The sequence below is a fragment of the Eptatretus burgeri genome, chromosome 2 (assembly GCF_056783735.1).
Source record: "Eptatretus burgeri isolate ZD-2024b chromosome 2, Ebu_testis_v1, whole genome shotgun sequence".
Lineage (NCBI taxonomy): Eukaryota > Metazoa > Chordata > Myxini > Myxiniformes > Myxinidae > Eptatretus > Eptatretus burgeri.
The window spans coordinates 20,011,463-20,036,462 of record NC_140962.1 but is presented as its reverse complement, the minus strand read 5'-3'; the positions used below and the strand labels follow the sequence as shown (position 1 = coordinate 20,036,462).

The 25,000-nt window shown below is 44.9% G+C and overlaps 1 protein-coding gene across 1 annotated transcript in view; it reads left to right on the top strand.

Annotated features, from left to right (window-relative positions):
• ECPAS (Ecm29 proteasome adaptor and scaffold) overlaps positions 1-25,000 on the top strand; it is a 236,448-nt gene that overhangs the window by 33,238 nt on the left and 178,210 nt on the right. The window contains exons 6-11 of the mRNA XM_085864640.1: positions 4,264-4,387; positions 4,582-4,721; positions 6,815-6,893; positions 6,992-7,108; positions 7,269-7,354; positions 16,241-16,319. Of these exons, the coding sequence (XP_085720766.1) occupies positions 4,264-4,387; positions 4,582-4,721; positions 6,815-6,893; positions 6,992-7,108; positions 7,269-7,354; positions 16,241-16,319 (625 nt within the window). The remainder of the gene's footprint in view (positions 1-4,263; positions 4,388-4,581; positions 4,722-6,814; positions 6,894-6,991; positions 7,109-7,268; positions 7,355-16,240; positions 16,320-25,000) is intronic.

Below are 25,000 nucleotides of genomic sequence, written 5' to 3'. Positions count from 1 at the left end.
GGGTGGTGGGCTTGGGATCCGAGGGTCCTGAGTTCAATTCCCGCTTCATCATTGAATTAATACCAGGTGGGGTTGACTCAGCCTGTCATCCTTCCGAGGTCGGCAAAATGAGTACCAGCTTGCTGGGATGATTGAGCCATTTGAGTATCCTGCGTTGGAGTGGTGACCTATCGAGGATTTTGCACAATAGCCGAGGAGGCTGCTTCGGCAGCACCGACGCTCTCTACAGAGTATGGTCCCAATGGATGGATTGATCCTCCTGGTAGTATGCTTTCCTTCATTTGCACACAGTCTGCCAGTAACCCTCTTCTTGTTAAATTCCCAAAATCTTGGCTTACTACTCACCCCCACTCATTCATTCCTCTTTTCTCTCACCTGTAGCACCAACTTCCACATTTTCCTCAATCTCATTTTTCACTCCAGGTCTTCTGGGCAGCCGTTCATCACTGCTCTTCCCCCATCTATACTCATGATATCTTTTACCCTAAATGGAAAGTCTAAATGGTCGAGTTGTAAATGTGTGAAGGTCAAAGATCTGAAAAGATGTAAATGTCGAAAGGTCTCAAAAGGTCGAAATGTGTTTAAAGGGTTGAAATGGCCTCAAGAGTCTAAAGGGTTTTAAAAGGTCGAAGGGCTCTAAAAAGGTGTATTTTACTGTCTAAACGATTGGAATTGTCTTAAAGGGTCGAAAGGTCAAAGGGGTCTACAGGGTATTAAAAGGTCTGAAAGGTAAAAGGGTAAAAAGGAGTTGAAGGATCTTCGTGGTTCTACAGGTCTGAGGATCTAAAGAGTCTTCGAGGTCCAAGGATTATAAAGGGTATAACGGGGTCTAGAGGGTCTTAAGGGTCTAATAGGTCTACAGGGTCTTATTAGACTTGAGGGTCTGAGGGCTCGAAAGGCTTGAGACTTTTAGGCACCTTGAAGGGTCTTGGGGGGGTCTTATGTGTCTTCAGCTTGTAAAGGGTCTCAAGGATTTTTTTTTTCTTCTGAAAACCATTGAGAATCATTAATCACGGTCTAATTTGAAGGGAAAAATTTTTATTTTTATTTGATTTTTTTGCCAATCGGTGTCAAAAACAGCCCGAGGGTGTTTATTTTCGATTTTTCCAGTGAGGTCACATCTGGAATCCCATATTGATCCGGACGGCGGTTTACAGAGAGAAACTGTGAATGTCAAGCTCGGGTTCCAAAACTGATTCCACCTTCATCAGCAACTCTAAAGGTTCTCGGTCTCTTGAAAGTGGGTCAGTGGGACTTTGAATAAATATTTAGAGACAAAACTAGCAATGGAAACGGTTTCGGGGGAATTGTGGATCCGTATCATTTTGAGTTTGTGCGGGCGATTTCGAGCAAGAAGGCGGAAGTGTTCGTGAAGATGAAAATGCCTGTCTCATGATCACTTCAGCTCAGTAGGGTTTGAGTTTTTTTTTCTTTCCGTTTAAGCCATGATTTATGAGGAGGGATTTTGCATTAATTGATGTATCACTTTATGTATTACTCAAGCAGAAATACTCTTCATCGCCCGACACCACGGCCATCGTCCAGATAGACTCGGACGCCGTGGACAAAATTGGTGACGAATGCTTTGGTTCACCGTCGCAGGCTGACCGGTTGTCTTGTATGTTACGGAATCATCCTGTCTCGTACTTTTCCTGGATTCCATTTGTGTCCATGCCGTGGTCCTACTCCGGTGGAGGGGGTGTGTGGGATGATGGTGGGTATTGGTATCGGTGATGATTGATGGTGGATAGTGGAGAGGAATGGGGGGTACCTTGAACGTTTTGGCATCCTCGGTCAAATCCGCTCGGAGGAGTCGATGATTATACATAACACTTTCTCCCCATTATAAATGGATGGTGGTTCATTTGATTTGCAGAAATTTGTGTTGATAATGGATAATTATTTTCGGATGCTCTTGCGGTAACTGCCGGGCAATGGCAACAGGTGTTTGATTCGCCATTGAAATTGTCCATGTGAATGTGCTTGGGAGCTGGGTGGAGATGGTGTTACAGTTTTGAGCGACGGCTGTTTCTTCCGCTTAATCATGGACGATGGACATCCTCTCTCAGTTGTGGCGGATAACCACAAGATCGATGGCAATCTCTTTTGTTTCATAACAGTGCTCTGTAACGTGTTCCGATCACAAAAGCGAACATTTTGTAGGTCCGATCCCCACTCGGGTATTTCGGACAAACCTTGTCCAAGTTCTGGCAAACTTAGGGTGTTTCGGACATTGTTGCAACAGGAAACCATCTCGGTCTGTATTACTACAACCACCAAGGACGCATCGACTCAGCATATTTGTCGAAAATCGAACTTTTTTTTTTTCGTCATTTGAGTTCAATCGTACCGCAATGTAACTCGTACACAGTACTGATCTGGAGGTCTACATCCAGGTGTGATGTCATGGCTCATCTGAATAAGAAGAAAGATTTTGACTTTGAATCGCAAATTTACCAACTTTATAATTCAGAAATCGGAAAAAAGACATCATGATCTATTTTATAGGGTATCAAGGGATAGTTTGGCGTTGAGGTGGTCTGAGCATTTGGGTTCCTCTTTGGGGGTCTTAAGGGTCTCAAAAGGGTCTTCTGGTTCCACAGTATTTAAATGGCATACACACGTTCTATGGAGACAAACTAACAAATGAAAAATCACTCATAGAGTGACACTTGGTGAAACGGAATGGCACTCCATGGAGAAGGTACCTCCACCAGGCTGAATGGTTTACATTTTGAATCCCACTGATAGGTCGGATCTGAATCCGGACCTCGACCAAGATCGAATCGGCTTGTTCTTATCACCTAACTAACTCATCCACCGAGGTTTTTTTTTTTTGTCATCACTCATCCACAACTTTTTGAGATATCATGCAATATCATTTTAGCCCCATCTCAGAATGGTGAAGAATTAGTTAAAAATTAAATAATTATCGTATCCAGATCTGTATTCGGATATTCGTCGGAATACATCCATCACCTTTTGGGATATCATGCCACATATAGTTTTGGCCCCATCTCTCAATGGTGAAGAATCACTTAAAAAAAATTCGAGTAGTCGGAATCTGGATTTTCACCAAGATTTAATGAGTTCGTCCGTGTCAAACACCCAACCTGTCCACCAAGTTTCGTTCGAATCCGTTTACAACTTTTTCAGATATCGTGCTATATATCGTTCCAGCCCTATCTCTCAATGGTGAAAAATCATTAAAAAAATTATCAGATCCGGATCTGGATCTTCACCAAAATTAAGCGTTGCTGTACTTGGCCGGTCATCTGCGCGTGCACGCACACGCACGCACACACACACACACACACACACACACACACACACACACACACACACACACACACACACACACACACACACACACACACACACACACTAAATTCATAACGATTGGTTGAAAACTGTTGCCAAAAATCGTGACAGACAGACAGACAAGCCGGTAGGTGGACATGGGTAGTCGATCAAGTCGAATTTAGTAGTTTTCAGCCATTACTAGCCAACTAAAGCGTCCATAGCACCGGTTCTTTCTCACACATACCTACCATACCTACCATACCATACCATACAACCTACCATACCAGTTTCATGTATATCTGACTCGTATTCTCTGAGATATAACGAACTTCGTTTTTTTATTGTTTTCGACCAGGGTTCATTCAAAGTTTATCTTCTCCGACAGTTTTCAGAGGATCCGGCTGGAAATTTTTGACAATATGGCTGAATGTACTGCCCACAGTCGCTCGTGGCCAGATTTTTGATTTTCGAAAAAATAAATTTTTTGAGATTTAAAAAAATAATTTCAAAAGTCCGTTGCTCGGCAACGGATGGGTCCATAGCAACGGTTCTCATTTGCACACAACTAGGTCATGGTATGAACCTGCCAACCAAGTTTCATCGAAATCGCCATTGTATTAACGGAGCACTGGACCGAACAGACATACATACAGATAGACAAACAGACAGACATTTCGACGGAAATACTGATAATAAGGGTAGACTAGATCGACTACCCAACAGACAAAGGCTACAGACCAACATACTTGTCAAAAAATTTTTTTTGCCAAGTTACAAACAAAACAGACCCAAACGCAATACCTTCTCCTCTGGTGAGGATAATAAATCCCATAACACTTTGAAGCTATTTCAGCCTTCTCCTTGCACTCTTTTACATTCAGGTGTGATTGAGGAGCAATTTTGAGTCATGTTAGTTGTTGCTTCAATTTTGTTCATAATCGACATTGTGTGTGATTTCAGGTCTGGCTACCAATCAGAGAGAACTGAGGACTCTGGTTCTTCTCGCATCCCTCCAGGGATGAGTCTGCACGGAGTCAAGCGAGTATGCGGAGAGACGCCCTTGTCTGCAGAAGAGCTAGAACAGGTTTATATATGCATCCTCCCCTTTTTCTTTATTCCAATTAGGAAATATGTTCTTGTCTTTGGTTATTTTCACTTGACTTTCATGGCAGGTTCAAAATTTGATCCATTTCATTGTCATCTGCAATGCACGTTCGGATATAGCAATCGATTGGTGTATTGCAGTGAAAGACGGGGTGATTAATCCGTGTGTTGCAGTGTAAAATAGGGGTGCTGAGGTTATTGGAGCAGGAGATCTTTCCTGACTCTGACATCATTGCTCACCTTGTGCTTGCCTCAAGCGACGGTCACCATAATGTCGCAACTGCAGCTGAGAGAGAGCTCCGCAGGAAGCAAGGGTGAGCGGTAAAGGAGTCGAGTGAGCGAAGGAGGATGTAGCGTGCCTGCATGAACATCGAGCTGTTTTACCTGTACTGTATGTCCAACACCTCCTTTCCGCTTGTTCTTATTTCCGCCCAACTCCCTTCCTTTCGTAGTCTTCACCACCATACTCTCCCATGTTCCTCGTTTTATTTTCATTTTAAAATTTTCTTTCATATTATATTCTTCGCCCAACCCCCACCCCCACCACACCCCCAATACATCCTAAAACTTTAACCCAATCGGTATGCAATACAAACATGGCTCAATATTCAATTGCATAAGTTCTTTTCTTTTTCTCCATTGGTTAACACATATGGAGGAGCATTTGTGGATATTCGTCGAACATTATCGGTGAAAACATTGTGGTGGTCTAAAAACGAACATGGGACGTTGTATTCAAGTCTTGTTTTACTTACGTGGCATCAGTGAGTTGGTGGGATGACAGGATGCCATACAGGTATGCACACTCGCATTTATGCTGGCTTGCCTGGGTTTGAATCCCGACCCAGCTATAAACTGTCATCCTCGAGTTTCACAGGCAGGGTGATTCATCAATTGTGTGCCGTACCTCGGATGGATGTTAAACGGGCGTCCCGTGTGCCAGCATTCGTTGGTGTATATTAAAGATCTCATGGTGCCCTTCGCAAAGAGTAGGTGAGCCATCCCTGGTACCATGGCCAAATTGCTGCCCGAACCAGTATGGGGGTATTGCATCAACAGCACAGCCAGACCCTCAGCCAATGATGCTGCCTTACAGCCTTGTGCTGCATAGGAATGAAGAACAAGTGAGTTGGTGTTGCAACCAGGCTGCCAATTTGTTGAGGACAAGAAGTTTTCCATGTTTTTAACCTGCTCTGTTATTTTCTACGTGGATGTAAAGTTTATTGTAACACCTTGGTTACTCAAATCGCTCTGCGTGGTGGGTCAGCAGTGTGTTGTCATGTATTTCTCCTTTTGGACGCAAGTTAATCCTTCCTCTCGACTCGAAATATTAACTTGTCTTCAATATTGCTTTTCAAACCCTTCGGTATCAATGTACGCCTGGTGTTGGCTTCATGGTTTGGGTGGTTGGCTTGGGGTCCTCGGATCCTGAGTTCAAATCCCACTGAGCTGTTGAATTCATGCCAGGTGGGGTTGACTCTGCCTGTCGTCCTTCCGAGGTCGGCAAAATGAGTGCCAGCTAGCTGGTATCCTGCGTCGGATTGGCGACCCTTCCAGGATTGTTCCCAATAGCCCAGGGCACTGCGACGGCAGCACCAACGCTCTGTATAGAGTATGGTCCCAATGGATGGATGGATGGATGGATGGTATCATTGTATGCAGACGCTGGGTGACATTTAAACGATAAACACGATTTTGAGGAGGAGCTTGTCAGGCAAGGTTGTTAGTAAACAGTTGCAGGCGATTTTTAGAACGTCGTGTGTGCCTACTGTATCGATGATGTTACTCAAATAGTAATTCTTTGACTTTTGAAAAAAGTCAAAGTTACTAGTTAAATCTCAGAGTGGAAATGAACTCCCACAGGAACCATTCCACCCCATTCCACTTTTCCCATTGGCCTCAAATTGTGTAAAAACAAAATAGAGCTCCATTCGTTGGAATTTGTCGACAAAATCCTGGAATCTTCGAGAAATTAATTTTAATAGAGGCGTTGGGGTGTTTGCATTTCAATATAATTTGGTGATTGGGAGGGGTGGGGGGGGGGTTGTTAGTCAAGGGTAGTTATGCCAATTTAAGGATGGAACACAGTATTTCTGATATCGAAACAACTTGATTTTAAATGCTTGTCCGTGTCTATTAACTAATCCTGAACGGTCATCACTCAGTAACAGTGGATGGATATTTCCACCCCGAGCAAACGCTCATTAGTGATGACGGTCATGTTTTACCCACTGCACCACCAAGCCGCTCTTGTTATGTTGATCTATTAATCATGATTTTGTAAAGTACACCATTTTATCCTCGACTGCGGACTGACCAACCAATCCTGTTGCATTCTGCTTTGAAATGATTTTTCTTCATTATCTTTTACCTTCATTATGATCATTTCTTTACAATTTGTGTGCAGGAGTATTGACTGGAATAGTGTTCCTGTTATAAATTCATTGTACCGTCTGTACTTGGGTGATGCAGCTATGAAACACAAGGTAAGGAGGCTGGACGGTGCACCATTCAGAGTATAAGAGGGCAGAGGCTGCAAGATTCGACTCGTGATGCTGTGATATCCCGCATGTTCCTCTTTCAGGGCAGTCCTCAGCAAGATCTCAAGCGGGAGCCAACCAGCGCGCGAGTGAAGCTCAAGATCGTGCCACATTTGCTGCGATCCCGCCATGCCACAGACATATTCCCTGCCTTTATCCAGGCAAGTCACGTGCTCGCAGCTCGTGTTTCCGTCCAGGTCGGGTGCGAGTGAGATGGACACTTCGTTTGTAAAAGGAAGCAATCAAGGCTAAGTGTTTAAGGTCTCACTTTTTGTTTTTTTTGTGTGTTCAAAGGCCTAAGCGAGTTTACCTGTTTTCCAGGTCATTTTTGACGGACTCTTTGGAAATGCTTCCAGTCCCAAGTTGCGACTTCTCACCCTGCAATTTTTGCATCACGTGTGCACCTCGTAAGTTTAAAAAAAAAGAACAAAAAACTTAAACTGTTTACACCGCAAACATCGCTTTGTGCAAATTTTTCTCAGTACTAACTTTTTGAATTATTTGAAAGACATTTCATTTTTATTTTTTTGTGGTGGCTTTGAAACAACATGCATTATCTGTTGTTGCAATAAAGAGTGCTATTGTTATGGGCCGGTGTTCGGTGGCAATAAACGACCACTAGATGGAGCAGTGGAGTCGTCTCCCACCGAACACCCGGAATTTAGGTCGTGACTCTCGGACAACTCCGAAGGTCACGGGTCCCTTCGCGGACCGTGGTCGCCAATACTTCGACGGCGTGGGGTAGAGTTAATTGCCTAATTTCAATATACCTAAGTACCCACGTCGTCCAACTACCGGGGAAAACCACACCCTCGGCCGACTCTGTCCGGACCGAGTCACAGGTACCGACTCGGATCCGGCGTAACAGAGTGGAGTTACCAGAGCCGCGCCGGTCCCAATGACAACTTACCCGCCCAAACGGCCTCACAATTTCTCAAGTCCGAACCATGCTGAGTCAATGAAGCAAAACATGAACAACGAACTGGAACTTTTAACAGGGAATTTATTTTACAATAATAATCGGGGAGGGAAGCACACAAAGAGCAGAGTTATCCGAATAAGAAATGTAATGTACAAGGAACGAAAACACTTAACAGCTCTACTTAACAGACTGGGCGCACGGACACACACACACACCCAAAAAGAAACTGGACCCCGTGGGTCTATTTCAGTCCTCAGCTGGGCCGGGGTATCTGTCCCGCGTCGTGTGGTCTATGCGAGCTTGTCCGGTGGCGGGACTCGAACCCACCGCCAGCAACGCCACACCAAGCTCCGGGGACCAAGAACGGCGCCACGGACGCCGGCCAGCACGGCCGCAGACGAAGCAAATCGCCATCGGACTGCAGACCCTCCGCAGTCACCACGAAGACACCGGTCTGCCGAAAAAAAACCTGCTCCTCACGACCACTCTGCAGAACCCTCGTCGACCAAGCCAATCGCCCCCAATGACTGCTCACCACTCGACTTATCCTTCCCCTCCCCCGCGGGTCAAGGGAAACGCTCTGAGGTACTCGCCTCCGGATTGGACGAGGGGGTTGTCGGGCGACTCGTGGCTGCCGTTGATTGGACGAGCTCATGGTGGGCGGAGGAAACCTCACCCCTGTACGTGACACGATGCATGTGGGCGATGGCGTTGTTGTTGTAGTTGGTGATGTAGAGGATATAGTTGTTGAAGATATAAAAACCTAGCTAAAAAATAACTCGGAGCGCACACACGTAATTCCCATTAGACAGAAGGAGGGATTCTAACTGTAAACACATACTTATCGAAATAACTAAGCTTAGGGACTCTGGCTGTGTTTGCGTGCATGGGGTAATGGTGTTACGGATTTGGAAACCTTGTGCACACAAAGTGAAGAGTGGGGTTAAGCATTTGGTTCATGTCTGTCTTATCAGGAAGCCTGGTGTTGGTTTAACGGTTCGGGTGGCTGGCTTAAGATCTTGAGTTTGAGCCTCTGTTTCCGTTGAATTAACACCAGGTGGGGTCGACTCAGCCTGACATCATTCTGAAGTCAGTGAAATGAGTACCTGTATGCTGGTAAGAGAGGGCACTACATCAGCGGCACAGCCACGCCCCCAGAAAATGATGCAACCAGCAGTCAGGCTGCATACGATAGCCAGCTCTTATCAGTTTATGATCGAGAAACAACTTATTTAAATCGAATGTTATGTCTTGGAAATGAATCAGAACATGAATAGGACTCATTGGTTTGTGTTGTGTGGTTTTCCTGGGACACGGCAGCGAATGCACTGGTAATCTGGAGGGTGTCGGAGCAGAAAATAGACACGACTGTGCCCTTTGTGGTGTTTTAAGTGTGAAACCAACATACGATGGGAGACAGAAGCATAATTTTATAAGAAACAAGTCTGGAGACAGCGATGGTTCACGAGCAATTTACATGGTTCGCCTTTTTTATTTTTTGACCTTCGAGGGGCCGCCACGGGCAAACTGGCGGGAATCGGGAAAAACGTAGATGATGAAAGCTGTAGTACTCGAAGAGCACAACTTGCATACCAATTTTCATTCGAAACAGTTGAAAACCCTCAGAGCTCGATGCCCAATTTATTGATTTTTTTTTGACATTTTCTGAGTTCGTGACCTTGTGACCTTGACCTTGGGACGAAAATGAAAAATCGAGCTCCGTGGGGCTATGCAGGTGCCATTGGGCTAACCAAATACCGAAACCCCTGCCAGATTCGACAAACCCACTCGGAGAAGATGTAACTTGAAATTGGCTACCCCCTAAAAACACGTGTTTTTTGGGGGTGGCTCTGCCCATAATGGGCGCACCACAGCCATTTTCAGGAAAACACAACTAGATCATGATATAAACCTCCCACCAAAATTTTATCACGATCGGATCAAAACCCACGGAGCTATGCTCGGGACAGAGACAGACAGACAGACAGACACACACACCCATAACGAATATAGTGGTCACTTACTGACTCATGAACCAATATTTTTTAATCCCCACTGTCTACTGCAAGCACGACAATACTAATTGAATGTACCACTTAATGGCTTTCGTAAGAATACCCAAATTAAATAAGTACAAACGTCACGGACAAAAATGCAGCTATAAGTTAACTTGTGACTCTCGATGTGACAACTCGGCTCAAACTAACAGTTCCATACAGTAACCCCAGTGGGTTATAAATGGTGAAAGGCCAGTGGTGAGCACGGTTGAAAGGATCGAGTCCGGCGGAGGGTGGCACAGGATGAAGCCGAGTGGGACAGTCACATTTTACAAGTCCTCAAAAGGTGAAATCCTCGTATCACTGAAGCATGGAGAAGAACCCAAGTCCACAAGTAAAGCTGTATCACTGATGATGAAGAATGGTACTCCAAGCTGTAAAGGATGATGCGTTATTTGAAGTACAGGAGAGGTTGGAAGGACAAATAAGCTCCGGGAGTACACACCAGTCAACCAGCTGAGTGTCTTCTCAAAAATGGTGCGTAAATCACTCAATGATGCTAACGGGGGTACACGAGCTTTTGAAATTGTCACCAAGATAACAGCAGTGCAATGTCCGACAGGTAGATTCCATGAGTAAAGGGAGTCCAGCGAAGAATGCATCACAGGGTATGATATAAGAAGCAAAGCTGAATCTCCACAGACCCACGCACAGTGGGTTGAAGTTGGTCCGTTGTGGTCTGGGACTAGGCGAGTCACTGAAACGTCCCAGGTTCACATACAGAAGACCCCCGATTCCTCCTTCACTGGGTTTGTCAGTTTTAAAATGAGTTTCACCGCTTGAAAATGAGCGTGACCGCTCAGGAGAATATCTTGATCTCCTCATCTCCTTTTGTTCTTAAGATTGTCATTTTTTTGTGTTTTTTTCCTTCATGTTGTTATTACTTCACAGGAAACTTAACAGCCAATATAACCTTCACCAAAGCACAATTAACTGAATGTACTGGTCTGTAACAGTTTGGCATTCTTTGATTGAGCTGTACTGTATGCACAGAGTCAAAACAAGCCACGGTACAGGCATTAAATGGAAAAGAAGGCATGGATAAACCTCCTTTAAAAGTGCATCCAGCTGAATACCAGGAAGTCTGAGGACATCTCAATTGAAAATGTTGTTACAAAGAACATAATGGACTTCTTCAGGTGTCTCAAAATTCCATCTTGTTTTCTGGATTCTGACTCCGAGTCATGGTTGCTCATAGAGGATTACACGGAGGCACTACAGACAGTTGAATAATTGAATGTGGTCAATGGCAATGCTGCAAGGTGTGTGGCTCTTATTGAGGAGTATAATGCCATCATAGCAAAGAAAGAAACAATTTCTCCTTCAAGTTGTGCAGGACCACACACACCACCGGTCCAAAGTTTTACAACACCCCCATTTTTCCAGTTTTTACTGAAATTTAAGCAGTTTCATGTTTCAATGTATTCTGAAATTAAAGTATAGAACAAATAAACAATTGCAGATAACAACGAAATCATGGAATCGTTTTGTTGAACAAAATTTAATCTAAATTTTTGACTCATCAAAGTAGCCACCTTTTGTAGATATAACAGCCGAACATACTCGTGGCATTCTTTCTACAATGGAGATCAAATATTGTTTGGAAAGTTCTTCCCAACACTGTTACAGAAGTTCCCACAAATGTGTTACACTTGTAGGTTGCTTTGCTTTCACCCTTCTGTCCAGTTCATCCCAAACCGGCTCGATGGGGTTTAAGTCTGGAGACTGTGCTGGCCATTCCATGATCTGAAGCCTACCGTCTTGTTCTTTTCTTCTGAGGTAGTTCTGACAAAGCCTGGAGGTATGTTTTGGGTCGTTATCTTATTGTAGGATGAACCCCTGACCAACTAGGTGTAGACCAGAGGGTATTGCATGGCGCTGGAAAATGCTGTGGTCGCCCTTTTGGTTCAGGGTGCCGGTCACTCTGTGCAAGTTGCCGACTGGATCCAGCAAAAGAGCCCCAGATCATCACGCTTCCTCCTCCATATTTGACAGTTGGTGTCACACACTGAGGAACCATCCTTTCTCCGACTCGACGGCGTACAAAAACCCTGCGTGATGAACTAAAGATTTCAAATTTTGATTCATCGGTTCATAAGACCTTCTTCCAGTTTTCAGTAGTCCACTGGTGGTGCTTCATGGCCCAGGCAAGCCTCTTTTTCTTATTTTGCCATCTTAACAATGGCTTTCTTACTGCCACTCATCCTGTCAAACCTGCAGCTCGAAGTCTTCTCTTCACAGTTGAAACTGAGACTTCCTTACTTCGACCAGTGTTAAGCTGTGCTTGAAGCTGCTGTCCTGTGAGCCGCCTATCACGCACGAGCTGTTGACTCTCAGAAACTTGTCTTCTGATTGTGTTGTGACTTTGGATCTGCCAGACCTCTTCCTGTCAGAGTTTCCTCCAGTTTCCAAGTGTCTTTTGATGGTGCAGGAAACTACTCACTGACACTTTGGCTTCCTTTGCAATTTCTCCAAAGAAAAGAACTACACTTTTAAGGGTTATAATGGTCTATCTGTCTTCCTTTGTTAATTGTCTTTTTCTCGCCATTATGATTACAATATACTACTTCGTGCAGTGCAATATTGTCCAAATAATGTTTCAGAGGGTGCAGCAACACAGTCTGTTCCAACACCGTTTTTATACAGACAGAGAGTTTGTAACTAATCAACAACAGTTGGGACACCTGTAGGAATTTTTTGCATCAACTTTCAAGGTTTAATTTACTTCCATTGCTGGAGAACAGCTGCAGTTGCTAACCCATTACTTGTTCCCTGAAAAGGGCCTTTTTTAACAACTCTGAAATTTACATTATTTTTCAGTTTTTGGTAACCTAAACCTTTTTTTTTAACCTTTGGCAGTTTACCGCTTTGCTTTGTACCATTTCAGGTTATTCACTGGACTTGAACTGCTTAAATTTCAGTAAAAACTTTAAAATGGGGGTGTTCTAAAACTTTTGACCGGTAGTGTAAGCCACTTTCCCAACAGCAAAGAGGAAACAATATCAACGCCAAAGTGATGAACCACACCAATCCACCGGTACTAGGACACTGCAGTCCAGAATTTCAACCTCGAAGAAACTTCTAAAGATTGTTGAAATTGGATGAAATTTAACATGTGATTTTTTTTTTCTTCCTCTTCTTTTTTTGTACAATTGAACAAAATTAGGTGTTGACAGTTTTCGAATTTTTAACTTTATATTTTACCTGCAAATAAGGACCACCCAAATGGACATAAACATTGTGTTAAGGATTTGAATCTGGGATCCCACCATCCTGAGATATCAGTTCAGATGGGAATACCAAACTGGCCATCCCACATGCTCCACTGAACATACTGTATGTGCCAAGGATTATATATAATATCTCCAAACACTGCACAGTATTTGATTCGCAATAGCATTGAGAGTTGTGTGACTTGAAAATTTCAGATTAACAAACTCTGGTATACCTGCCTGGTACTGCTCATTGAAATGATGAAGAACATATCAGATTCACGACCTTTAGGGAGTACCTCTGCAACAGTATTTGAAGCCATTACTCACATTATAATCAATTTGTTCATGTGACATATTTTTGTGATCTGCATCATACAACATTTGGATTTGGATTATCTCGCAATACGCATTTAAGTTTGAAACTGTCACTTTGATTGAGGATAACACTTGGTAGATTTTGTGATGTAAAGATTGAGCTGATAAGTGTTTTTCCAATCATTTTATGTTTGATAGTTTCGAATCAGAGAATGCCTACTGGGATGTAAACAAAGATCCAATTAATCAGCTTGCCATGCTCTATCTGGTAGCGTTCTTCCTGTCAAAATTATCATTAGATCGTCGTGAATCTGACTTGAGATCGCTCGTGGTCACGTGGAGATCATGTGAAACTAGTTGCTTCAATCATGCTTGTGAACGCTCTTACAAATCGTTTTCACTGCCAACTTTGTTGTTTTAATACATTTAATTCCAAATTGCGACATAGCCACAACAAGCGTCGCATTGGACGTTGCACAAGCCATTTAAACTATGAGAATCTTCGTGAACTTTGTATAATTTGCCAACTGAAAACCAACCTATTTCTGTGCTTGGTTGAGTTCACTTAGCCAAGTTGACTTGGTGGTTTTAGGACTCTTTGGGTGGTGCCACGTTATGCTAGCTCTACAGTTTTAAAACTAGAACGGCTCTAATGGAGTGCTTACCTCCACCAGGCTGAACAGGTTTACGTTTTGTAGCCCACTAATAGACCGGATCTGCATCCGGACCTAAACTAAAATCGAATCGGCTTGTTCTTGTCACCTTCCCAACTCATCCACCAAGTTTTGTCATCCGTCCACAACTTTTTTAAATATCATGCTATGTATCGTTTTTTTGCCCCATCCCTCAATGGTGAAGGATCAGCTAAAAAAATTAACAAATACTCTTATCCGGATTCAGATCTTCACCAAAATCAAATAAATCCGTCCTGTCACACACCCAACGTGTCTACCATGTTTTGGCCCACTTTGTCCATAACGTTTTGAGATCTCCTGCTCAAAGACAGACAAACAGACAAGGGTGAAAATATAACCTCCTTCCAACTTCGGTGACGGAGGTAATAAAAGACACTTAATAAAAACAAAAAAATATATATACAGTGGGGAGAACAAGTATTTGATACACTGACGATTTTGCAGGTTTTCCCACTTACAAAGCACGTAGAGGTCTGTAATTTTTATCATCGGTACACTTCAACTGTGAAAGACGGAATCTAAAACAAAAATCTTGAAAATCACATTGTATGATTTTTAAATAATTAATTGGCATTTTATTGCATGAAATAAGTATTTGATACATCAGACAAACATCATTTCATATTTGGTACAGAAATCTATGTTTGCAATTACAGAGAACAGACCTTTCCTATAGTTCTTAACCAGGTTTGCACAGACTGCAGCAGGGATTTTGGCCCACTCCTCCATACAGATCTTCTCCAGATCCTTCAGGTTTCGGGGCTGTCGCTGGGTAACACAGACTTTCAGCTCCCTCCAAAGATTTTCTCTTGGGTTCAGCTCTGTAGACTGGCGAGGCCACTCCAGGACCTTGAGATGCTTCCAACAGAGCCATTCCTTAGTTGCCCTGGCTGTGTTTCGGGTCGTTGTCATGCTGGAAGACCCAGCCACGCCCCATCGAAAACGCTCTTGTTGAGGGAAGGAGGTTGTTGGCCAAGATCTCGTGATACATGGCCCCATCCATCGTCCCCTCAATACGGTGCAGTCGTCCTGTCCCCTTTGCAGAAAAGCATCCTCAAATAATGATGTTTCCACCTCCATGCTTCACGGTTGGGATGGTGTTCTTGGGGTTGTACTCATCCTTCTTCTTCCTCCAAAACATGGCGAGTGGAGTTTAAACCAAAAAGCTCTATTTTGGTCTCATCAGTCCACATGACCTTCTCCCATTCCTCCTCTGGATCATCAAGATGGTCATTGGCAAACTTCAGACAGGCCTGGACATGCGCTGGCTTGAGCATAAGCACCTTGCATGCGCTGCAGGATTTTTATCCATGACGGCGTAGTGTGTTACTGATGGTTAATTTTGATACTGTGGTCCCAGCTCTCTTCAGGTCATTGACCAGGTCCTGCCGTGTAGTTCTGGGCTGATCCCTCACCTTTCTCATGATCATTGAGACTCCACGAGGTGAGATCTTGCATGGAGCCCCAGACCGAGGGAGATTGACTGTTATCTTGAACTTCTTTCATTTTCTAATAATTGCGCCAACAGTTGTTGCCTTCTCACCAAGCTGCTTGCCTATTGTCCTGTAGCCCATCCCAGCCCTGTGCAAGTCTACAATTTTGTCCCTGATGTCCTTAGACAGCTCTCTGGTCTTGCCCATTGTGGAGAGGTTGGAGTCTGATTGATTGAGTGTGGACAGCTGTCTTTTATGCAGATAACGAGTTCAAACAGGTGCAGTTAATACAGGTAATGAGTGGAGAATGGGAGGGCTTCTTAAAGACAAAACTAACAGGTCTGTGAGAGCCGGAATTCTTACTGGTTGGGAGGTGATCAAATACTTATTTCATGCAATAAAATGCAAATTAATTATTTAAAAATCATACAATGTGATTTTCAGGATTTTTGTTTTAGATTCCGTCTTTCACAGATGAAGTGTACCTATGATAACAATTACAGACCTCTACGTGCTTTGTAAGTGGGAAAACCTGCAAAATCGGCAGTGTCTCAAATACTTGTTCTCCCCACTGTATATGTATATGTATTGATGGTGTGCTTTATCTGCCATAATCTACCATATTGCTTGTTTTTTTTTTTTCTCTTCTCCACCAGCTGTTCGGATAACAAAATGGAACATGCAGGCCCTTTGTTGCACAGCGCTCTCACAAAGATCATCAGCGAACACAGAGAGGTGAGGAATGGAGAAGGGAATGATGTATCAAAGGTGTGCAGTCTAATTGGAATGGGATCTTCTATCTCTATCTATAATTCTAGCAGTGTGTGTGTGTGTGTGTGTGTGTGTGTGTGTGTGTGTGTGTGTGTGTGTGTGTGTGTGTGTGTGTGTGTGTGTGTGTGTGTGTGTGTGTGTGTGTGTGTGTGTGTGTGTGTGTGTGTGTGTGTGTGTGTGTGTGTGTGTGTGTGTGTGTGTGTGTGTGTGTGTGTGACCGCTGTTTCTCGACAACCTCTGGTCCGATCTAATTCAAACTTGCCAGGTATAGTGCTGGGGACCTGAGTATGTGCCTTTTCAAGGTTTGATATTAATCGGACAAGTGGTTTCCAAGTTATGGCCATTTATTTACCAAACCAATGACAGGACACGTTGCTGCGTAGGCGTGGCCGATGGGGAAGAGATCCTCAGTTACCAATGACAGGACACGTTGCTTGGCGTTTTGCACCCACAGTATCTATCTTCTATATGTAATTCCAGCAATCTCTGTTTGTTTGCCTTTTCAAGGTTTGAAATTAATCGGACAAGTGGTTCCCAACTTATGGCCAAGTTAGAGCGCGTTCCCCATTACGGGTTACAACGTACGGACTTCCAGATAGTGATGACTTACTGTATTCGAATAATTTCTCGATTTCTTATGTGCATTTATAGATAAACACAATGCCCCAATCCAGTCGTCGTTTACGAGAGCGAAGGAACGGCCTGTGTGGTTGTTTGAAAGTTCTTTTTTGTAATTTTTTTTGCACGTACTGCAATGCACGTACGGGCACGCGAGAGCGAAGGAACGGCCTGTGTGTTTGTTTCTGGCACGTGGATAAAAAGTTTTATTTTTATTTTTTGCACGTACGGCCACGCATGTACAGCTACGCACGTACGGGCACGCAAAAGCGAAGGAACGGCCTGTGTGTTTGTTTGAAAGTTATTTTTTATATTTTTTTTTGCACGTACCGCTACGCACGTACGGCCACGCGAGAGCAAAGGAACGGCCTGTGTAGTTGTTTCTGGCACGTGGATAGAAAGTTTTATTTTTATTTTTTTTATTTTTTGCACGTATGGCCATACACGTATGGGCACGCAAAAGCGAAGGAACGGCCTGTGTGGTTGTTGTTTCTGGCATGCGGTTTGAAAGTTTTTTTTTTTTTTTTTTTTTTTGCACATACGGCCATGCACGTATGGGCACGCACTAGTTATATATAACTCGCCTAGCATACCTGTCACTTTGCTGACTGGTTTATTCAAAAGAGAGCATGTTGCATTTCACAAACGTATTACAAGTCTACCTTTGAGTCTCAATGAGGATGTAAAATGAAATGAAATGTGTGAAAAAAGGATCTTTCATAACATATATCCTTGTTATTGTTGCTATAGTTGTAAAAAATAATAATAATAATAATAATAAAGAAGTTATTTGTGTGCTCCTTCCATTTACGACACTTTATTCTAAAGGGTTCCTGTTGGCGTACCATTGGAAACACTTAATTAAAGTTCTAAGTCTTGAAAATCAGCCAACATCACTGCATTACGTAAGTGCCTGATCCACATAGTGCCTGATCCATGAGAACATATCGGGCCCAATACATTTTTGAAATATCGTGCTATACATCGTTTTTAGCACTATCTCTCAATGGTGAAGAATCACTTTGAAAATTAAATAACTCTCGGATCCAGATCTGGATTCAGATCTTCACCGAAATCAAATCGACTTGTCCTTGCCACACACCCAACGTGCCGACCAAATTTCATCCAAATCCATGCACAACTTTTTGAGATATCCTGCACACAAACAAACAAACAAAAAGGCAGAAAAAAAGGGGTGAAAACACAACCTCCTTCTCCTTCGGTGGCGGAGGTAAAATGGTGCAAAAACGGATCCCCTTAACTCCAGACCTATCAGCTCACTTCCAATCATCACCAAGGTCATGGAATCCATCATCAAAGTCAATAATGCTTGGCTTGGCAAACTCCACACATGGCTTACTGACTTCCTGTTAGCCAAAATGTGGCTCTCAACTTTCATCTCCTCTCCCTCGCAAGGCTGCAGTGCCCCAAGGTAGTGTTCTGGGCCCGGTCCTATTTCTGATCATCATCAATAATCTCTCTGACTCACTGGGAAATCCCCTTTGTTTCCACCCTCTTCTGTGACATCCCTCATCCTTCAGATGGGCAGGCTCTTGCCTCTTCCCTCTCTTCAGACCCTGAGAAAATCACAAGCTGGTCAAACACCTACTATCTGTTTTTCAATCCAGACAAATCTCACTCTCTCTCTCTCTCTCTCTCTCTCTCTCTCTCTCTCTCTCTCTCTCTCTCTCTGAAAGGACCCTATGGCAAACCCTCCTCTCACCTTTCTTAACAATCCTCTTAAGGAACTTTAGTCACTCAAGCTCCTGGGTCTCACGGTCAGTCACCATCTGCCTTGGGCCAATCACATTTCAAAGTTGGCTTGCAAAGCCAGTGTTGCGTCCTGATGTGCTCATTGGGCATCCTCACTCATACAAAGTCTTTCCTTGGCCTGCAAGGTCTTCATCTGCAGCTTGATGGAGTGCTGCTCTCTCCTCTGGGCTGGTTACCCTGCCTCACCTCTTTCTCAGCTTGATGCTGTGGAAACCACAGTCTTCAAGATAATTGGAATCTTCCTCACCTACCCATCGCAGACGGGTCACAGGTCTCTCTGCCTTCTACCACCTTCTTTCTGTTCTTGCATCCCCTGCTGTTTCAATTCTTTGCACCTCTCTTCCCAGATTTCTGCAGAGCATGCACTTGGTCCACCATCAACCCCCTTCTGGTGAAACTCTAAAAATACAGGATCACTGCTCACCTCCACTCATTCATTCCGTTTTTGTTTTGTTTTTCCACCTGTGGAACCAACTTCCACATTCTTTTCACTCTCATTCTTTCCTCGTTAACCAAAACTCCCCCCGAGCCCTTCTCCTTCCAAATTTCCAGTTTTTCCTTCTTTATCCATCTTGTCCATCCCATGTGTCTTCCTCTATCTGCCCCCCCCTCTCCATTCCTCCCCACACCCATTGTTTGTCCAAGTCTCCCTCTATTTTGTCATTCAACTCCACTGTTGGTGCCCCCACCCTCCACTGTTGCCTTTGTTCTGTTGCGTCCTGATGCGTTCAGTGTTCTCGCTTGACCGTATACAAATAATAATAATAATTAGAAATCCCTCTTCTTCCTCTTTCCTCCCCAAAAAGTTGAAATAGGCATTTTTGTGATTAATTGGCACAATTTTTTGTTTTTTCAAGTTTATCGATTAATTAGCTTTCCAACCGTATATTTATTATTCTACAACAGCAATAATCTTTCAGAATAAAGTGACACGCACGCACACACGCACGCACACACACACCTTTTAGTCATGGAACAATTGTTTTCTAATTTTTTCTTCCTCCTTACTCAAAGTCCTCTTTAATATCTTGCCACATATCAGGGCATCAATATCACTTGGTTTGTGAAAAGAGCATTTTCATTTTGTACCTTTCACACACCTCTGGGTTCAAACCCCAGCAGAATAAATTAAGAATAAAAATGCTTTTTCATCGAGAGACTTGTCCTTTAGAAAGAGCATTATACTTCTTGTTTTCATCAGCAGTGATCTCATCATATTATATTATCTCTCGGCACATTTTGCAATAGTAGACCTCCGGGCCATTACCTTAGCGCAATAGACCCTCTGTCAATGAAGTGGGGTGTCGATGGTTCGTGTAATGGCTTGCGGGATTTACAAAGGGTATTCAAAATGTTTTACAAATGAGATATTCACGATAGTCTAAGACGTGCTAAGGGTTTTTTTTATTATGCAATTGGTAAGAGACTACATGTATACATATATGTCTATGGTAAGGAGGTCATATTGATAAGGAGGTCTTTGGTAGATTGGTGTTGTTTGTGATAGAGTGTAGAATTATAAGAGGTGGAATAGGGAGGATGAAGGGAAGAGGTTTGCCATAAAAACTTTGCATGTATATCAAGGGAATTCCAAGGAAGTGCATGAGTGAAAATTGGGTGTTTGGGTTAATTTAAACACCCATTTTGAAGATAATTAACGGCCTTATTTAATTATGTCCTTCATCAAGGCGTCATCCTTGGTGAGCCCTCTTTCAGCTTGCTGGGGTCATTTTGTTTCGGCCTATTCAAACGTTCCTTGATTTGGAAGCATGATCCACTCTCATGGACGAATTAAAGTATATACAGAAATCAAAATATCATATCTAATTTGAGGATTGGATCTCGTGGACTAAATAAGTGTCGGAATCCGGAGTGAAATCTGAAAATTTTCACAAATTTGCGATTTCTTTTTTATAACTAAGTGTATTTATTTCAGCAAAGCATCAAGCTTAATTTTTTTCTACTGTTCGGACAATTATATTTAGTGAAGAAAAGATTTAGGAATGTGCAGAAAGTGGAACTTCATTGAGCGCAATGCCGTGCTCTCTAACCTGCTTTTGCAAGTCATGACTAGTCCACGGGGGTTTGTTTGTTTTCGGCAATTACGTACGCAGTTTGCCATGTTTTCATGACAAAATATTAATATAAATATACTAATCGTTGCTGCAATATATTAATGGTCAGCAGTTGCTGAAAATGAAGAGGTACGTACACAGCACACACGGACATGGTACAAATGTGTACAAATGACTCTCCATGGGGTGTGTATGTGTGTGCCTGAATGCTTGGTTACTTGTGTGCGGTGTGTGGGTTTCGTGGGCGCGCGATCTGAACTTGAACTCAAACTCACACCTGGGTGTGTGGTGTGTGGCGCTGTGGAGGAGGTTATGCAGCCATTTCGTGAACCATGTGCTTCTGCCTGTGGGGAGCAGTTGTGCTGCAGCACCGAAGACACATAGGGAGTGGATGTGCTGTGGCATCAAAGCCACGTGGAACGTGCCACTATGAAGTGTGGGTGTGGGGAAATCCATGCATGTGTGCGGGTGAAATGATAAGTATATCACCGGTGTGCGTGCACAGTTAGCATGGAGTGTGGGGAGGTTGGAGGAACGAGTATGGGGGTGGGGGCATGCATTCACGCTGGCCTTTGCCAGGTAGATAGTATAGGTTGTAATATTTATATGCTCCCACATGGTTTTATAGAGAACACGGTGTTTATAAAGAAAACGTTGCTCTTTGGGTGGGTTTTATCACCTTGGTAATGCCCTGGTAGGATGCCTACCCTCCACTTACACTGCCTTCCGTCCCCCACCCCTCATGCTTCCTTCCCATCCCTTCATGCTGCCTCCCCTCCACTCACGCTGATTCCTCCCTCATACTGCCTTCCCCCTTACAGTGCCTTCCTACCTCCTCACGCTGATTCCTCCCTCACGCTGCTTTCCTACCCCCTCTCACGCTGCCTTCCTACCCCCCCCTCACGCTGCCTTCCTACCCCCCCCTCACGCTGCCTTCCTACCCCCCTCACGCTGCCTTCCTACCCCCCCTCACGCTGCCTTCCTACCCCCCTCACGCTGCCTTCCTACCCCCTCACGCTGCCTTCCTACCCCCTCACGCTGCCTTCCTACCCCCCTCACGCTGCCTTCCTACCCCCTCACGCTGCCTTCCTACCCCCTCACGCTGCCTTCCTACCCCCCTCACGCTGCCTTCCTACCCCCCTCACGCTGCCTTCCTACCCCCTCACGCTGCCTTCCTATCCCCTCACGCTGCCTTCCTATCCCCTCACGCTGCCTTCCTATCCCCTCACGCTGCCTTCCTATCCCCTCACGCTGCCTTCCTATCCCCTCACGCTGCCTTCCTATCCCCTCACGCTGCCTTCCTATCCCCTCACGCTGCCTTCCTATCCCCTCACGCTGCCTTCCTATCCCCTCACGCTGCCTTCCTATCCCCTCACGCTGCCTTCCTATCCCCTCACGCTGCCTTCCTATCCCCTCACGCTGCCTTCCTACCCCTCTCACGCTGCCTTCCTATCCTCTCATGCTGCCTTCTCCCTCCACCTCAGTCCCCCAGCACAAAGTCCCACTTTTAGGGAAACCCTGGACTCCTTATCCTCGCCCTCTAGCACCACAACAGCTCCCTTTTCTCCACGACCCTGCTGGAGGGGGTAACCCATTGGCCTTCTGCGGCCTTCTATCTTCGCCAGGGGTCCTTCACCACGTGGCGACCTAACCCTTACCCTCATTTCAGTGGGTTTCCCTTACCGAGTCACATTCTGGGCTACCGGGGGTGGGGCATGGCTGAGCTCCACATTCCTCGCTCTCCCTGAGAGCTTGATCCACCTGCGAACACACATACACACACGCGCACACGCGCACGCGCACGCGCACGCGCACGCGCACGCACACACACGCGCACACGCGCACACACGCACACACGCACACACGCACACGCACACGCACACGCACACACACACACACACACACACACACACACACACACACACACACACACACACACACACACACATACACACATACACACATACACACATACACACATACACACACACATACACACATACACACATACACACATACACACATACACACATACACACATACACACATACACACATACACACATACACACATACACACATACACACATACACACATACACACATACACCACTTACCCCACCCACAAACCTTAAACGTAATGATCCCTCCCCAACTGCCATACATTCACCACATACACCTACAGAACACGCCAAAAATGATGTTCCTTCTTGCCATGGCTTGCATACATGCTAATCATAATCACAAATACATAAGCAACAAAATCGCCAGTGGAAATTATTTTATTCACAACACAAATATTTTAACCCATTCCACCCGGTCTACATGCTCGGCTCTCATGGCCATTCTTTCCCGTCACCCATGGCAATTCACCAACTCACCTGCATAGTGCATACCCCCCGAAGCAAAGCATGGAGAGTCTGCGCAATGGGGAAAGGTAAATTCAATAAATCCAATTACCACTGAGGAGCCCATTCAATATCAACAGTCCCATGTCTCCCATGACAATTAAAACTCGGGGCCCTCTTCCCAAGCTGAGAACCCATTAATTACAGCAGACCACCTGTGGAAGGTTATACAGACCTCTCCAACCTTTCCCAAAAGGTCTATAACTTTCGACAGAAGATCCGGTCGTTGTCCGGTGGGCTGTATTCATGCAGTTCGACCCGTGTCCATTGCCCAGCCCGGCATGGCTGGTCCATCATGCTGGCTGTCCCAGAGCCTTGGGGAGAGGTTGCAAAGCTGCATACCTGACAATCACCTCGTCTGGCCCTTAGCGGTGCCGCCACCAAAGCGTGACTCGCAAAACCTCTCCCGAGTGGTCCTCATGGTGCACCATGATAGGTGCCCAGCCAAAACCACCTCAGACCCTCCCAGAGGTCTCATCCCCCTCCATGTCTGGCAACCTCACTGGCCCGAGACACTCGCTTGGACGGTACCCCGATCGACAAGAGACTCCACACTCCACCAGGCTCCCTGTGGGGCTCGGGTTGTGCCACACCACCCATAGTCGGACCCCAGGTCCAAATCCTGTTAGTGCTGCTCCCCAGCTGCCTGGCAAAACCCAATCTCGCAGGGGATCAATTTTCCACGAGGCCGACCCCATTAACCTCCCCTAGTCCGAATCCTGCAGTACAGGGACCAACTCCCACCAAGGCTGCTGTAAAGTAAATTCCCATTTCAATTTTAATTTGAAATTCCCGGCCTCGTGTTTCCGAACACAGTTGCATATTATGGCCCTCTTGTTATTGTTGGACCTTTCTCTCCCTCCCTGTTGCCGCTGCTGGCCTTGAACCTCCTGCTCTTCCAACCTTTCTCCATTACCATGAGCCACCAGCTGCTCATGACTCGTTGCTCCTTTCTCTGCCTTTGCAGCACAAAAACATTTAAACTCCAATTGTGGCTCACACCGACACCAGTCCACATTGGCCTTTCTCTTTCTAAGTGTCCTACCGTTCAACTTTTTCCTTCTTCCCTGCCCCACAGCCACTAATAAACACCCCGTGTGCGGCGTGTCGACGACTCTGTGCTCATCGTCAACCCCAACAGGGTCCAACTGTCCATGAGCGCACGGAGGTCGTTTTGCAAAACACGGGACCTACATTCTCCCCCTGTAACCTCTCAAACTAGCTCGTCGCGTGGACGGTCTCTTCCTGGGGCAAAGTGACATCCAATCCAGTGCGATGTTGTTCCAGGCCATTACCCAACCAACATGTCCCCGTGGAATTTTCCTTTGCCCCTCCAAAGTTACACCAACCTGCCATTCCACTTTTTATCCGTGCCCCTAACTGCGCCGTGAAAATTTAATTCTTGTCTTTGCCACCGGAGGTGAAGGAGGTTATGTTTTCACCCATTTCTGTCTGTTTGTTTGTTTGTGTGCAGGATATCTCAAAAAGTTGTGGACGGATCGGGACGAAATTTTGTGGGCATGCTGGGTGTGTGTGACGAGGATGAACTGATTAGATTTTGCTGAAGATCCGGATCCACATACGGATCTGATAATTTTTTTAATGTGATTCTTCACCATTGAGAAATGGGGCTAAAAACGATATGAGGCGCCGCGAGGAGGAGTGATGTAAGGGCCACATCGGCCATTTTGGAGTTCATGCCATATAGCACTATTTTAACCCTTCCCCTATCATCCGAGCCTATCATCATCATTTCATTAAAAAATGTCGCT